Source organism: Plutella xylostella, chromosome 15 (genome assembly GCF_932276165.1).
Source record: "Plutella xylostella chromosome 15, ilPluXylo3.1, whole genome shotgun sequence".
Classification (NCBI taxonomy): Eukaryota; Metazoa; Arthropoda; class Insecta; order Lepidoptera; family Plutellidae; genus Plutella; species Plutella xylostella.
Genome location: NC_063995.1, coordinates 2,598,406 through 2,614,973, shown reverse-complemented (window position 1 = coordinate 2,614,973; position 16,568 = coordinate 2,598,406). Strand labels below are relative to the sequence as shown.

Here is a 16,568-nt window from a genome sequence, read left to right as displayed (position 1 = left end):
AGGGCCGAAGTGAAGCGCCGCCATTCTTTACGATCTTGGGCCAGCTCAGAGACATCCGCCCAAGACATCCCCGCCTGGCCCATTTCCTTTTTCACAGAGCGCTGCCATGTCTCTCGCGGTCTGCCGAGTCTTCGTTTACCGCCCTCGGGGTGCCATGTCAGCGCTTCCTTTGGGACGTCTTCAGTACGCCTTAGAACGTGTCCTATCCATCTCCATTTGCGTTCTTTTACGGTTTCTGCTACAGGTTTTTGATGTGTTCTGCGCCAAAGTTCCTCGTTGGAGACAAAGTCAAACCAACGGATCCCTAGGATATTGCGTAAGCATCTGTTTACGAAAACCTGTAGCTTGTTCGTGGTTTGAACCGTTTTCTTCCAAGTTTCGCAACCGTAGAGTAGAACGGTCTTTACGCACGCGTTGAACAGGCGGATCTTGGTTTGGAGACGGAATGCGGAAGACCTCCACACTGGGCTTAACATGGCAAAAGCTCCACGGGCTTTGTTGATGCGGTTGCCGATATCCTCGTCAGTTCCACCATTTGGTGTGATTTTGCTTCCCAGGTAGGTGAAGGTGTCAACATCTTCAATTGATTGGCCGTTGATTTTAAATGGAGTACGGTCCGCAGTCATTACTCGCATTGACTTTGTCTTTTCTCTGTTGACATGCATGCCCACTCGGTTACCCAAATGGACGAGGTCATTGAGTTTCCTTTGCATATCAGCGCTATTTTCGGAGAAAAGACAAAGATCGTCCGACAAAATTATCTAATCCGTATTTTGGACAAAATACTCACCACAATATAATCCAGCGCATCCCTGACCACGCCCAGCGATATGATGTAGTCCTTCAGCGTGCCCCCTATAGAGTTCCTCTCGATATTCGCGCAGAGAACACAGAACAGCTCCATACGGAACTCCTCTTCGCTCCACTCCGAGTCTAGCCGGTCGAAGTCTAGAACTGGCTTGAAGTGGTCCGCTAACATCGCCATCTTGAGGTCGTTGCCGTAGACTAGGGCTGCTAGCACGCGGGTCAGGTGGCCTAGGGCTTCCTGGTTGTTGCGGATGCCTGGTGGGGGAAATTATTGGTAATTTTTTCACTGAGTCAAATATTGGAGCTTCTTATAACCCGCTGGACTGATGACCATAGACATGAAGCCGGTAGTGGTTAGATGTGGAAGACCGATGATAGAGTATTGTGGCACACCTTGGCATATGCCTATGATCAGTAGTGGGCGTTTATGAGGTATGATGAGTATAATATTTCATATTGAAATGGAAATCACCGCACTTCACCGTTGTGATAAATAGAATAAAACTTACTGGGTATATCGGTGCAGTTGAGTAGCGCCTGCACGTACTCGGGTCCGCCGAACGTCAGTGAGAACTGCAGGAACGACTCTAGGGTCTCACTTGCAGCCACGGATAATATGCGCTCCATTATCTGTTAACAATAATACTGTTTAGAAATTATGAAAATTTGAGACGATGGCTTTTATCGTAGAGTTTAACGTATCAAAAGGTCATTTAGTACACATATTTTATGTGTGTTTTGAGCCAATTGAAAAAAAAGCAATGTTATTATAACTAGTTGCAACTAGAGGAAATAAATATTGTATAAGTGCATTCGTATCCGAACAGACTCATTGGCGCAAATACACGAGTTTATTATTATATTCATCCTCAAATCCTCACCCTCTTTCTAATACATCTTCAGCGACCTCTGTAAGTACCTGTATCTTTTAAGCTGTGTACAAAAAGCTACCCATTCTAATACCTCTAGCAGCTGATACACCAGCTCCGCCCTCGGCATGTCCTTCTCCTCGGCAGCAGCGAGATGCAGCGCGTGCAGCAGCACGGGCAGCGCGCGCGTGTCGGCCCGCGTGAGCACGCGCACGCAGCGGCGCACGCGCGTGCAGAGGCCCAGCAGCCGGAGGAGGGTCGAGCAGAGCGCGCGGGCTGCTCCGACGCGCTGCACTGCGGCTAGGCGGGACAGCATGGATTCGATGCCTCCTGTAGAGTGATAGAAAGAGTATTAGAACTTAAGCTTATGCTGTGAAGCCATACGTTATGGACTAATTTTAACACGCAATGATCTCTGTACTAGTTTTCCTGTACCTCTTGTAGGTTGACTGGTATAAAATGCTCGTAGCATTAAGCCATTTCAGCATTTATTTTCTATATTTGAGGAATAAAGAATTAAATAAATAGATCTTTTTAGAAAAGCGCCTAACAGCCTATTTCTTACCGACGCTCAACAAAAACCAGTACGGCTTTATGCCCCAGAGAGGTACCGAGGACGCTCTCTATGACCTTGTAGCACACCTAAGAGAGGGAATGAACACCAAAAAATTTGTTGTACTTATCTCCTTGGACATAGAGGGCGCCTTCGACAACGCATGGTGGCCCGCTTTAAAACATCAACTGGCAAAAAAAAGGTGCCCACAAAATCTGTACGAGATGGTATGCTCATATCTCAGTGACCGAAAGATCAAGGTCAACTACGCTCGAGCGGCATGTGAGAAGGGGACCACTAAGGGATGTGTCCAAGGCTCCATAGGAGGACCAACTTTCTGGAACATCATCCTCGACTCACTGTTGCACAAACTAGAGGCTGAAGGAGTGTATTGTCAAGCATTCGCAGATGACGTGGCCCTTGTCTTCACAGGTCTAGCAGTAAAAACCCTAGAGGTGTCGGCTAACAAAGTACTCGATAAAATAGTGGAATGGGGAACTCGCAACAAACTCAACTTTGCACCACATAAGACCAACGCGATGCTGTTAACGAAGAAGTTGAAATACGATTTGCCCCAACTATTCATGGCTGGTACAAAGATAAACCTCGTAGAGGAAATAAAACTGTTGGGCCTCATCATAGACCGCAGGTTAACTTTCAAAGCTCACATAACCGCTCAGTGTAAAAAGGCAGCAGACATTCACAAACAGTTAGCGCGCGCAGCGAAGGTAACCTGGGGACTAAACGGTGAAATTGTGAGGACAATCTACATCGCAGTAGTGGAGCCCATCATGACATACGCCGCAAGCGTCTGGTCACAAGCCGTCGAACTGGAAAGTAACAAAAAACAACTTTTCTCGCTACAAAGAGGTTTCGCACAAAAAATATGTAAAGCCTACCGAACAGTGTCGCTCACATCTGCACTGGCACTGTCGGGCTTGCTGCCTCTCGATCTCAGAATGCAGGAGGCAGCAAATCTGTACAAATCAAAAAAACTCTTGTCAGCTGACTACCTCCCACCTGGCAAAGATCTCGAACGGAATGTAGGGTACTTGGACTTACCACATCCGTCCACACTTACCTCTACCAAGTACGAGATCCTTGAAAACACCACCCTGCTGGACACCGGCTCCCAAATCTTCACGGATGGAAGCAAGATAGAGGGAAAAGTCGGCGCCGCCCTAAGTTGGTGGGAGGATGGCAAAGAAAAACTGTCCGAGACTTTTGGTCTCCACCCATCGTGCACGGTCTTCCAATCGGAACTTTATGCACTTCACAGGGCAACAAAACTGGTGAGCTCTAGCACGGATAAAAAAGTGAACATCTTGAGCGACTCGAGATCATCACTCGATCTGCTCCAAAATCCGAAACTCAGCCACCCCCTGGCAAGAAGCATAAAGGAAAACATTGCGAGGGCTGTGAGCGATGGCGGAGAGATACAAATGTTCTGGTTGAGGGCGCACGTAGGAACTGCCGGGAACGAAAGAGCTGATGAGCTCGCCAAAACAGCAGCACTACACAGCACCTCCCACGACTATGACAAAGTCCCCCTGTCCTATGTCAGAAAAAAGATCAGAGAGGAATCGGTCCGAAAATGGCAAGATCGATACGCGACCTCGAGTACAGGAGCAGTCACGCGTAAATTTCTACCGGATGTCAACCAAGCATACCGAATTACGCGAACTTCTAAATTGACCCCCGCTCACGTACAAATGCTGACCGGACACGGGGGGATAGGAGAATATTTGTACAGATTCAAACTTAAAGGAAGCCCTGGATGTGATTGCGACCCCAACATCAGTGAATCGGTATGGCACATCATTCTGGACTGCCCCCGTTTTCTTGCTGCAAGACATGATCTGGAGACATTGATAGACAGGAACTTGGTGGAGTCGGAATTAAAAGATATTCTGGCAGACACCAATCACAGACCTCATTTCCTATCATACGCAGATCGAATCTTCCGAGTAGCAGCAAGGAGAAACAGAACAATTTCTCGCCCTGAAGCCCAATCAACATCAGTAGTCCAATCATCAAACCCGACCATCTCAGCACCACAAAAAGTGACCCCAAAAGCAACAGCGACAAACCATCTGTTGTCTTGTGGCGAAAAAGGAGAAGCCGGACTAAGACGCCGAAGTGTGGCTCTGTTCATGGACAGTAGCAGCGAAAGACTCGGCATCAGCTTCTGCGTCTCGGGGGCGCGAAAGCGTGTAGCCATATCACCCGGCCTAGCCTCTCTCCTAAATGGAAGCACATCCAAAGCTACCATGAAACGTAAAGCCTATGACGCACTGCCGGTAACACTAGTGGGAGATCAGTCCTGCAGATTAGTACGATGCCGTAACAAGACCATCGCACTATTGGAATGGGCCGATGACACCCCGTTTGTCCAGGCATGCTCATGGCTCACTATGTTTGGAGAGAGAGCACAAGATAGTAACGTCCCCAAGATAATAAGCGTAGACGCAATGGTGATCGAGCATAAGAAAGGTGAAATTGTTGACCAGCTGGGCTGCCTAAAAGCCTCAAAACAACACGAAATAGTTGTGTATGAGGACAGAGGTGAAGACCTAAGCTTTCTCAGTGGACACATACCCGTGAGGAACAACAACCACCAACAAACTGAAGCGGTCACCGGATCAGAACGCCTACAGGAGAGGATGGCTTCCGAGTCCGTCGCTGCTGCTGAACAGCAGGAAATAAATATGAGGATGCAGAGCAGAATCTCGCAGGGGCGCGCACAAGGGTTCCTTCAGGCATTCAAATCAGCTGCCCAAAGCCTTATGGGGAAACCACAGAGGACACCTGAGTGGCGCCAAATCCCCAAAGGCCCCATCCGAAAAAGAACGGCCCAAAGAACCATAACAAGAGCCGACATGGGTCAGGTGGTCCCACCGAAGCTAAAAACAGCAACCTCCCCTAAAGAGCATTTGGAGAATGCCGTCATAGAATTTGTGGCATTAACAACCGCCACAAAGCAGGTAAACCTCTTGTCCTGCAAAACCATCATGCAGACCTACAGGCAAGAAAACGAAGGCCGGCTAAAAATTCTACTCGAGGAGGCCGAAGCCTGCATATACGATAACAGTAGTTGCCAAGTCCTCAGAGGCAAAATGACTGGAGCGTATATGGCGGCTTACAGCGAGGAAAGCGGATTTGTACCCTGGGAATGCAACTCCTCAAAATTTACTGTCCCACACAACAACCAAATAGTGGTCGTCGCCCAGTGCACCAGGATTATGCTAGAGGATAAAATCCTAGCAAAAGTGGAAACCATCAACGCCAACTGGAATCACTGGACGATGCCCACTATCACTTGGGTGAACGGGGTACCTGGATGTGGGAAGACAACCTGGGTGATAAATAACTTCGATGTGAGCAAAGACACCATTATCACAACAACAACTGAGGCGGCCATCGACATAAGAAACAGGCTAGCGCATCGTATTGGTGACATGGTCAGAACTAGGGTGCGTACGATGGCATCAGTCCTGGTAAACGGCTTTAGAGAACATGTCGGATGCCAACGCCTGATAATTGACGAAGCCCTGATGAACCATTTCGGGGCAATCGTAATGGCCGCCCACCTGTCTCGTGCCTGTGATATTGCTCTGATCGGAGACATCAATCAGCTACCATATATCGACAGAGAGAACCTATTCGAGCTTAGGTACAATCGCCCAACACTGGTAGCAAACATCACCCAGGAGCTGTTGTGCTCATACAGAAACCCCATGGATGTTGCATACGCCCTAAAGGAAGTATACTCAGGCATATACGCAGCCACAGCGCGCATCCAATCCCTGCAGCTGAAAAGGTTAACAGACGCAGTAATTCCCAAATCCCAAACCAACACTCTGTTCCTGGTGCATACACAGGAAGAAAAAGAGACCTTGACCAACCAAGGGTATGGTGAAGGAATGGGCTCACGCGTCCTAACCATACACGAAGCACAGGGATTGACGTACGAATCCGTTATTATCATTAGAACAAAAGATAAAATAAAGCTGCATGATAGCGTACCTCACGCAGTAGTGGCGCTGTCGAGGCACACCACCACCTGCACCTACTATGCGGATGACACCGAGGACGCTATCGGCAACCTCGCTAAAACGGCAATAACAGCGCCAAAGAAACGCATCCTCGAGTACAATCTAAAAATGGCAGTTAAGAATCGAGACGAAGAGGTCATTGCACTTTCTGGGGAAATGTTAAGAAGGCATAACGGGGCGGAATAAAACATAAAATATAATTTTGGTTAAGAGCCAGAAAATATAGGCCAAATTGATTATTATATACCTAATTATTATAAAAACTAACAATTAAAATAAGTTATCTTTAAGAACAGAGTCACACACTAACATCAGGCAAAACATGACCTATAACGACTGAGGGGCCGAGCCATTGCCAGGTGTCTACTAAGTTCTCCGAAGACAGCTGGCATTGGCCCTGTCCTTCTTAAGTTTGTTGCCATTACTAATGTAAGTGTGACTCTGAAAACCATTATTAAAAAAAAAAAAAGGAAAAAAAGAAAAAAAAAAGAAATTTCTTGTATAATGAGATACACGGCTGGGGGTTTTTAGTCGGTTAACGCCCGACACTACCTGGGTCCTCTTCCCAGGTGTCCATGTGGATTTTCCCCCAGCAGTGGAAAAAAAAAGAGAAAAAGAACAATATATATATAAAAGAAAGAATATATAAACTAAAGACAAAATAAATATATATAAAAGATAATATATATAAACTAAACTTCCTTACCGAGTAGAAAGTAGATAAAAGAATTTAAAACTATCTCATAAAAATTACCACTCTTCAAAAGGCACGGACATAAAGTCTGTGGAGTGATAATCATTTATTTAAAAAAAAAAAAAAAAAAAAAAAAAACAGCCTATTTCTGGCTCTCCACCGTTCATACTTGAAAGAGAACATTAAAATTGTTACTGACAGCCCCGACTAGAGGCAAGTACTCACCACAGTCGGCCAGCACGTTGGCCATGCGGTACAGCTGCTCGTGGTCCACTGCCTCGGCGTTGGTCTGCGAGAGAGTCTCCACGAACTGACAGCCCCGACTAGAGGTAAGTACTCACCACAGTACTGCCTCTGTGGTCTAGTGGTAGAAGCTTCGCTTCATGGCCCAGAGGTCCCGGGTTCGATTCCCGGGTGGGACCATCAATTTGTGTTTCTAAATTGTGGTTCTAAGTTTGGTTAGGACATAGAAGGCTGATCACCTGATGTCCGAAACAGTGTAACGATCCATGCTGCCGGATGGGCATGTAAAGCAGTCGGTCCTGCGCCTAGCTCTCTCCAGTCGTGTCGGTCAATTTGTCCCATTGGGCTATGAGAGTGATGGAACAGAGAGTGCTCCTGTGTACACACTTGGGCACTATAATCTACTCCTACGTAGATGGCTGATCTCAATTCAGATTGGCCGCCGTGGTCGAAATTCGGCTAGTAGGACATTATTACTCACCACAGTCGGCCAGCACGTTGGCCATGCGGTACAGCTGCTCGTGGTCCACGGCCTCGGCGTTGGTCTGCGAGAGAGTCTCCACAAACTCCTCGGTGGCGTCCCCGAGCAGCCCGCGCATGCGGTACACGACGCGCATCGCGTCCACGCTCTCGCCCGATGTGCACCACACCTGGGTAGATAAGATAGTTTAAGTATATTTATAATAAAAATAAGTATATTTTATATAACATTATAAGTATATTTATGATAAAAGTACTCCATGACACTTCATATTTGCCTTATGTACAAGATGTCCTGAAAAAACTAGGATTCCTGTTCCTAAATTGTTGCTGTTTGCTAATTGGACTCCTGTTTGCTAATTTACGGCTGTTACATTGTGACGTTTAAATCGTTAGGAACATATATAAACTCAATAAATACTAACTACTATTAATACACAGTTAGACACTGTAAACAACACCTGCGCTTTCGCAAATTACAAAAATACCAGCTAAAATTATCAATGAACCAGCTCACCTTTTTATAAACCTCAGCAACCGGCAGGTCCAGAGACATGATCTTATTGCACACGAGCAGCTCCATGCCATTATCGTCTTCAAGTAGCGCCACAAGCTCGCAGTCCGTGCAGATCTTGTTCTTCACGTCGCGCATGAGAGGACCCATGCCGACTTCGAGCGAAGAGTACGGGTTGCCCAACATGCGGCCCTGGAAGAGATATTTAGGATTTAAAGGCTGGAAGAGTATTTTGGAGAGAGGTTTTTTCCAGGCTTTATTGCCAACATTTCACATTTTTACAATGCTCGCCAGGAGATCTTCAATCGTTCTTACCGTCTACTGTAACTGAGTAGCCAGCGGCAGCGATAGCGATTTCATCTAACCCTGACTGGCTTCTAAAAACTAATTGCAGATGGCAACACCATAGAACCCCGATTCCTTTTGTTATTAGGCCTAACTGTCGTTTGACCAATCGGAAAATTCGCATAGATCCTATCACCATACCACATATACGCAGTACATCTTCTCTTGCTCACCTGCAAGAAGTCCTCCTGCTGAGGATCCTTCTCCAGCGTAAAGCAGAATTCCGCAACATCATTCTCCTCCGGGTATATAATCGAACAGAGCCGCTCGAAGATGAACACGGGCGTGCGGTAGTCGACTATAGACATCTACACTATCTCTCCTCCCCATGGCAAATATACTGCCATAATAGGGTTTGTCAGTAGACAGTTATTGCAGATGGCAGCACCATAGCTCATTCTCTTTAGCAATTACCGAAATGCGGCTTTACCAATCGCAAAATTTGAGTATATTATCTAATAACTCACCTGCAAAAAGTCCTCCTGCTGCGGGTCCTTCTCCAATGTGAGGAAGAATTCCGCAACATCATTTTCCTCCGGGTATATAATAGAGCAGAGCCGCTCGAAGATGAACACGGGCGTGCGGTAGTCGTTGAGCGGGTACTTGCGCACCGTCTCTATGCAGACCGCCATGAACTCGGCTGTCTCGTCTTCTGTGCCTGTTGGGGAAAGTAAATTGTTTATTGGTGTATTTAAGCATTATAAACCAAGTCTTTTCTTTGTCAAATATAGCATTTGTGTATTCACAGAATAAAAGAGTACAGATACCAGCGGGCACTACACGGGTTCGTTATCGACGTAGATAAACGTCACTATATCGCGACTGTCATTAGTTAAACTCCAATAAAACGACATGATCGACGATGATACGAACCTGTGTAGCGGTCGCAGTAACAATGACGCTATCCCCACAAAAACCTGTTCAGGTTATCCCACCATCTTACGACCTATCGTCCGTCGCTCTAACATTACCACCAGCCGCGTCTAGTTACACAACACTAGTGCTGGACTGCACCACTAGTGACTACCGCACCTGTAGTCATCTCCTCGAGCAGCTCCAGCAGCTTCTCCTGCGTGTCGTCGGTGAGCCGCGTGCGCTGCACCAGCAGCCGGCGCAGGGACAGGTAGCCGCCCAGCACGGCGCCCACCAGGCGCGTCTTGTACGTGCGCCGTGCGCCCGCCTCCTCTAGCAGCATCGAGAGAAGCTCGGTGAGACGCTTGAGGGCGTAACCTGTGGGAAAAAGGGTGAGGTTTTAATGGTGGACTCATTGGTCACAGATGTCAAATGTAACATAAGTCAACTTGACTCGTATTCGTTTTCACTAGCTTAATAATAATAGAGAAACAAAGAACAGTGACAGATGCAAACGTACGTATGCTATACGTCTTGATGCCAACTAAATAAAGTAGGACTAGGCGGAAGTAAAGTACTAAGACAATTATCGGTGAAGTGAAGGTAAAAGTAATATCCATGTAAATTGATTCATGAATACCTTGTAACGTAGTTATGCCTATCTCCGACGTCCATAAAATTCTGTAAGTTATTGCGTAGATAACATAGTTACAATGTAACAATTCGTAAGTACATCTGAAATTATAACGCTGCAAAAAAGTCTTTGCATATTTATTACGAAATGTTCAATTGTTTACTATCCAGTTCAGTGTACGCATCGCTTGTTTTGACAACGTTTTGCTGATTAAAAATGTATTAAATTTGACACTAGATACTTCGTAAATGTCGTAATGTTCCGTTTTGAATTCGCGATAAAAGCTTTTCTTAGCTTTTAACAAAAATGATAAGTCAATCACAGGATATCCTACCGTATGCCGTATTCAAAGAAATAAAATTACCTTGAGCCAGGTCAGAGGTGAGCGTGGTCTCCTCCAGGCGGTGCAGCTGCTCGATCTCCTTGGTCATCAGATCAGCCACCTGCTGCAGCACCCCGCGCAGAGCCAGGAACTGCTTCCATGGAGCTTCCGATGCAAGGCCTATGGACACGTAAGAAGAAAGTTAAAGTTATGAACTGTCAGTTTTCAAGAGGCTAGGAAGAGTCATCGTAATCAAGCAATTCGTTCTATAAATTGCAAGGTAATTGATTTTTTAAAATATATAATGGTTAAAACAACGCGTGGTACACGAACCTAATAAATATGTAGGTATACATGTTGGAGATATAAAATAGGGCTTACTTTGATACAGCTGCAAGAACTGTTCGCTGGCCTCGCCAGCCGTGCCGACCTCTGGCAAGAAGCTGGTCAGAAGGATCAAGACCTGGGGAAGAAAATATATATGTCAATTTTGTACTTTTTCCATGAATAGTTTTTTGCGGATCGTTTTCACCGTGCTTAAAAAAACGTTTAGGAAAACGTTTCTAGACTCGCCCAAGAACTCGCCTGGCCAAGACTTATCCTTTCTTTTGTAGACATTTACAGCTATGTCAATAACTTTAGCACAATAAACAGCCACTCACCGCCTTAGTCCTCTCGTAGGAGTCGCAGAGCGAGCGCACCATCTGGCAGGCGGTGTCGCGCGCGATGCGGGACGACGGGTCGAACATCACCGGCTTCAGCCACCCGCCGTTCTCCAGCGATAGCGGGCGCATGCCGTGGGACACCACGACAGGCACTACGCTTCCACTGCTGGATATGTTGACCTCTAATGAGCTCCATAACACTGCCTTTGGCTTTTCTAGTCCAACCAACCTGTCTAACGTCGTCTGTCCAGTAGGATGAAGAGCGCTGCACGTTACGTCTTTTGAATCGTGGATCTCCACCCAAGAACTCGCCTGGCCCAAGAGTTATCCGTTCTTTTGTAGACATTTGCACTTCAGCTAGGAGATTTTGTAACAGAAAATGGTGACTTACAGCTTTAGTCCTCTCGTAGGAGTCGCAGAGCGAGCGCACCATCTGGCAGGCGGTGTCGCGCGCGATGCGGGACGACGGGTCGAACATCACCGGCTTCAGCCACCCGCCGTTCTCCAGCGAAAGAGGGCGCATGCCGTGGGAGAGCAGCACCTGAGGAGGAACGTTATGGTTATAAAGGAATGTTAGATAAATGTAGCTCTAATATCTAGTCTAGGCTAGATATTGAGGAACATGTACGGTTTTGGCAATAAACAAAACAAGACGGCTACAAAACAATCCTCAGTGTTGCAGGAAGCATTGCTCCCTCTTATTTGGTAGATGATTACCACAATTTAAAAGATGACGGGATATCAATTAGAATATCTCCCCCTGCAGCGGTCAGTTATGTACGTCGTATAAACTTAAAACGTGTTCCACCAATCACAGCGCCGTATTAATCGCAATATAATGTCGTATACCTACGAAGATACCTGACAACCGTGCAGAGGAGACAGACAGCGAATAAATCATACATAAGAGGCACAAAGACCACAGTCAGTATATAAATCATGAATAAGAAGAGAACACAACGAGAAAGAGACACAGTCTTAGTCTTAGTGTTAACTAGCACTCACTCGTTCCTTCCATTTAGCGACGAACTTGTGCGCGAGGTGCAGGTCGCGCGGCGGCATGGGCTCGGGCGGGTTCTCCGGGATCGGGATAGGGGGCGCCACCAGGCGGCGCCATTCCGTGTGCGGCACCTACATAATAAAAACATAATTATGATAATGAACCTCAACAAAGTGCGGCTGCCGCGTATGACGATTTGCTCATGGCCACTGTCATGTTGGTCAGTGGCGCTATATCATAAGATTCATAAGCCATAAGTTGTAATTAGCATGGTCGGGAAAGCCATGGCCTACCTTATCAAGGCCACTAACGTTGATGACTGATTTTGACTAGATTCTCATATGTCATCTGTTGTCTGCATTGTACTGTATTAATCAGTAATATAAAAGAGGACTAGTATAAGTAGAACGAGTGTTACCTTGCCCGCCATCCATGCTGCCAAATCGACTACCACGTTGCCACTGGATGAAGGTAGGGCGTTGCTGGGCGGGGTAGTATTCGCCACAGTTTCCTGTTACAAAAAAACAACAATTTAAATTGATTGTCAATGAAGTAAATAAAGCTCAGAGACAAAGTGAACGCATTAAGATAATCAAGGCAATAGTGTCCGTATCTCAAATACCTTAGAGTCCTTGGCCGGTGGGTCGCCCTCAGGCGTGCTTCCGTTGGCGGGCGGCGCGGGCGACAGTGGCGCCATTAGTTCCTGCATGTACCGCAGGCACGGCAGCGCCACTTGTTGCAGAGCGAACTGTTGCGCTATAAATCAAAATTGTTTTTTTACGGCTACTTATTACCCATAAGTAATTTAGTTAAGTTTTAGATTAAGTTTCAAGTGATTCAAAAATAAATTTTTGTTACTTTCAGATATGTATTTAGTTAGAATTGTAGAAATACTTACAGTTGTGCGAAACAGAAGTGATGCCTGGTATTCCAGCCAGCTCGGCTTTCAAGATGGTAGACGCGGCGGGCGCTATGGCCGCCACTTCTGTCAGTTGAGGAGAGCACCTGGATGAAAATAACAGTTTAGTATCTTCATCAAGATCAATGCGTTGCTAAATGGATTTTTCTTCATGAAAATTTTAACTCTTTCAAATTTGTTTACTTACCAGACCCAAAGTCTAACAATGCAGCGAAGTCTGACCTCCCAACATTCGACAGAGTCTTGAACTTTCACCAACGCGCCAAGCAACACTATCAGTGGACGCACCTGTAAGACACAAAAAATATTGATAAGATAACTAACTCAGACAGTAATACAACCCCCATCGCTTCCATTATACCCTCGCTTAGAGTGTCCGTAGACCTTAGACTATACTATGATAGTGGTTGGAAAATGAAGATCGCTCTAAGCGTTGCGACACTTCTATTGGCTGTGGTTTTTTGCCAGTGTTACAGCAGTCAAGGATCATTGGCTGTTGTTACAGCTGACAGTAGTACTGCTTCAATAGGCTTGACCTCTTGGCTGCGAGCAGTTGGACGGTTGGCTTGTTGGCTGTGAGCAGTAGTAGACTATCATCGTGGGTGACAGTAATACTGACCGAGTTGTTGTGGTGGTGCGAGGCGGCGTGGCCCATGAGCGACAGCGTGACGCGCTGGGAGAGCAGCGTGCACAGCTGCTCCGTGGCCGGCAGGTTGTCGCGCGTCACCAGGCAGATCAGCGCGCGCACCTCCTCTTGACTCTGTAGAAATTACAACACATAATACATGAGGGCAGCGTTATAACGCGTGTTACGTGAAAGCAACGAGAAATATTATGAAAAATGCACGAATAGAGTGTGTAAAATAATACACACGCAATCAGTAGATATACACAGTTATCCAGTACTCACACACTCAGTACACACACGCATTCAATACACACACTCACTCAGTACACATTCACTAATTACACACCGTCACTCAGTACACATAATCAATTAGTACACAAACGAACTCAGTATACACACACATCCAGTAAACGCACTAACTCAGTACACATACTCTCTCAGTACACACACTCACTCAGTACATATACTCACTCAGTACATACACTCACTTATTACACATACTCACTTAGTACTCATACTCACCCTGTACACACACGCACTCAGTAAAAACGCTCTTTCAGTACACAAACTCACACACACACACACTGACCTGCGTGGTGCCGCGGTGCAGGTTGTGCTGCACCAGCTCCTGCACCAGGCCGAAGCGGCACAGGCGCGCGCGGTGCTCGGGCTGTGAGGCTCACACACACACACACACACACACACACACACACACACACACACTGACCTGCGTGGTGCCGCGGTGCAGGTTGTGCTGCACCAGCTCCTGCACCAGGCCGAAGCGGCACAGGCGCGCGCGGTGCTCGGGCTGCGAGGCTCACACACACACACACACACACACACACACACACACACACACACACACACACTGACCTGCGTGGTGCCGCGGTGCAGGTTGTGCTGCACCAGCTCCTGCACCAGGCCGAAGCGGCACAGGCGCGCGCGGTGCTCGGGCTGCGAGGCGAGTGCCCGCAGTAGGGTCAGGCAGTGTTCGGCGCAAGCTAGCGAACAGCCGTAGCAGCCGCCGCCGGACTCTGGAACAGCGTTTACTGTTAAAGGTAGTTGGAGTCAGGCCCTTCAGGTCCACTTGAGGACATTATTGGATTATTATGGTAATAATAACATTAAGAAAGAAGAGATTTTCAGAATAACAAATCATTAGCATGAGCATCGCATCGACCTCCAAGGAATATTCTATGTAAAAATCTTTATACGCTTTGTAAGTTGATGAGAATTACAAGGTAAGCATACCTTTAGTAACTTCTCCATCGTAGTTCTGTACCAAGCCGGCGTAGACGGGCACCGAGTCACCCTTGAGTTGCTCACTCTGCATACGGTCATACGATACTAGTTCTTTCCTGAAAAATTACATTTATTTAGGCCAAAGTTCATAACAATCGAAGATTCTGCGCTTACATTTATATGTTATCACTATCTCTGTTTGAAAACTGAAACCAACCTGCAAGCCAAAACCTTCTGTATAATCTTGGACAAATCCTCAAAATGGCTGCGACTATCCACACAGTACTTGTGCGCCAGTGACTGTATGACGCGGTTGATCTGCGCGCCGGCGAACGAGGCCGCCGTGGCGACAGCTGGAGCGGGGGCTTCGTCACAGGGGCGGTCCACGCGGTGCTCGCTTATCTTGTGTAGCAGCGACTGGAGGGGAGAATTGGGATTTAAAATATGTTTTTTAAGGTGCGAACCTAACCGAACCATAGTGCGATGGGGGTTGCGCGGGCTTATGATAACACTAAAGCTGTCAGGAATTCTTCTCCACCGAGCGACGCCTTTGGTTTGCGCCATGCCGCTCGATCGATATTGATCTACTGCGGCTTTGGCGCTCTCCGACTGTTCTCTTGTCATGCTTTCATGAGCTTTAGAGATATTGGTATTTTAAAGAACAATGAACTAACCTCCAAAACGGGCTTGTTAGCGGTCAACTGCCGGTACACTCTATCGGCCTTGTCCAACAGCGCGCCTATAGTCTGCACCATCTTCTTCCTTTCTTCATCATTCTCTATGGTGTCGACGGCGCAACAAGGTCGAGCTGACAGCGTGTAGTCGAACTTGGCGTACTTGCAGAACCCGCACGCGTGGCATAGGAAGGGATCTTTCTCGTCATAGTTTATTGCACTGTGAGGAGGTGGAGTGTGTTTGTTAATGACTGGTTCATAAAAAATTATAAGTCTTAAGCAAGTAACTTAACTTAAAACAATACAGACATAAACAATCTAGAAAGAAATGGGCTTATAACATTATTATACAAATGCTGAATAGATTTGGATGTCACATTATGGTTATTGAATTCACACAAAAAACTTACCATTATAATTACTATCATTCAATACGTTTCGCGTCTTAGATACCACTGACTTCTCTGTCCAACCAACCAACTTTCGGAGCTACGACGACGCTACAGACTGTCCCCCTTATTCATAAAAAAGTTAGTGGACGCTTTAGCTACTGAACTGTTGTCATTCTCTGTCACAGAACAAATTATAACTCTCTGTCAGAGAGTGACAAAACAGTTCAATAGCTCAAGCATCCACTAACTTAAGGGGGTGTGATTCTAATCATAGAGTTAAGGAGTTCAAGACTCCTCTCAAGATTACATAACATTACCAACTTCACTAATGTTACTAACCGACACTTGTGGCACTGGAACACGTTCTCGCCGCAGTTGGCGCACACGCCCGGGTTGGCCGGCACCAGCTGCGAGCAGCGCGGGCACTGCAGCGACTCGCCTGAACACAGGGAATATTTACATGTTAATTACATGGAATAGCAATAAAATATGATTAACAGCAAATCTACAAATCAAGTTTACAATGCTGGTAGCTGCTTTGAGACGAGAAAGCAGGCCAGGACATTAGTTTCGGCTATGTAACATTAGTATTGATCTGCATTTCAAAAATCTGATCTGTATTAAATGTCGTGAGCCCTATTTAAAGTAAAATATGGAAAAAGCGTCGCCAGTTCCAGCTC

At 46.5% G+C, this 16,568-nt stretch overlaps 1 protein-coding gene across 1 annotated transcript in view; it reads right to left on the bottom strand.

Moving 5' to 3' along the window:
• The window catches only part of LOC105386572 (E3 ubiquitin-protein ligase UBR4), an 80,642-nt gene that overhangs the window by 5,545 nt on the left and 58,529 nt on the right, over positions 1-16,568 (bottom strand). Inside the window, exons 68-88 of the mRNA XM_048625952.1 lie at positions 16,228-16,327; positions 15,497-15,716; positions 15,040-15,239; positions 14,832-14,938; positions 14,454-14,614; positions 13,572-13,712; positions 13,140-13,240; positions 12,932-13,038; positions 12,656-12,789; positions 12,452-12,544; positions 12,039-12,164; positions 11,425-11,574; positions 10,750-10,831; positions 10,411-10,548; positions 9,593-9,790; positions 9,028-9,218; positions 8,219-8,407; positions 7,703-7,871; positions 1,771-2,006; positions 1,317-1,437; positions 791-1,062 (exon numbers count right to left, since the gene is read on the bottom strand). Coding sequence (XP_048481909.1) covers positions 791-1,062; positions 1,317-1,437; positions 1,771-2,006; positions 7,703-7,871; positions 8,219-8,407; positions 9,028-9,218; positions 9,593-9,790; positions 10,411-10,548; positions 10,750-10,831; positions 11,425-11,574; positions 12,039-12,164; positions 12,452-12,544; positions 12,656-12,789; positions 12,932-13,038; positions 13,140-13,240; positions 13,572-13,712; positions 14,454-14,614; positions 14,832-14,938; positions 15,040-15,239; positions 15,497-15,716; positions 16,228-16,327 — 3,236 coding nt within the window. The remainder of the gene's footprint in view (positions 1-790; positions 1,063-1,316; positions 1,438-1,770; positions 2,007-7,702; positions 7,872-8,218; positions 8,408-9,027; positions 9,219-9,592; positions 9,791-10,410; positions 10,549-10,749; positions 10,832-11,424; positions 11,575-12,038; positions 12,165-12,451; positions 12,545-12,655; positions 12,790-12,931; positions 13,039-13,139; positions 13,241-13,571; positions 13,713-14,453; positions 14,615-14,831; positions 14,939-15,039; positions 15,240-15,496; positions 15,717-16,227; positions 16,328-16,568) is intronic.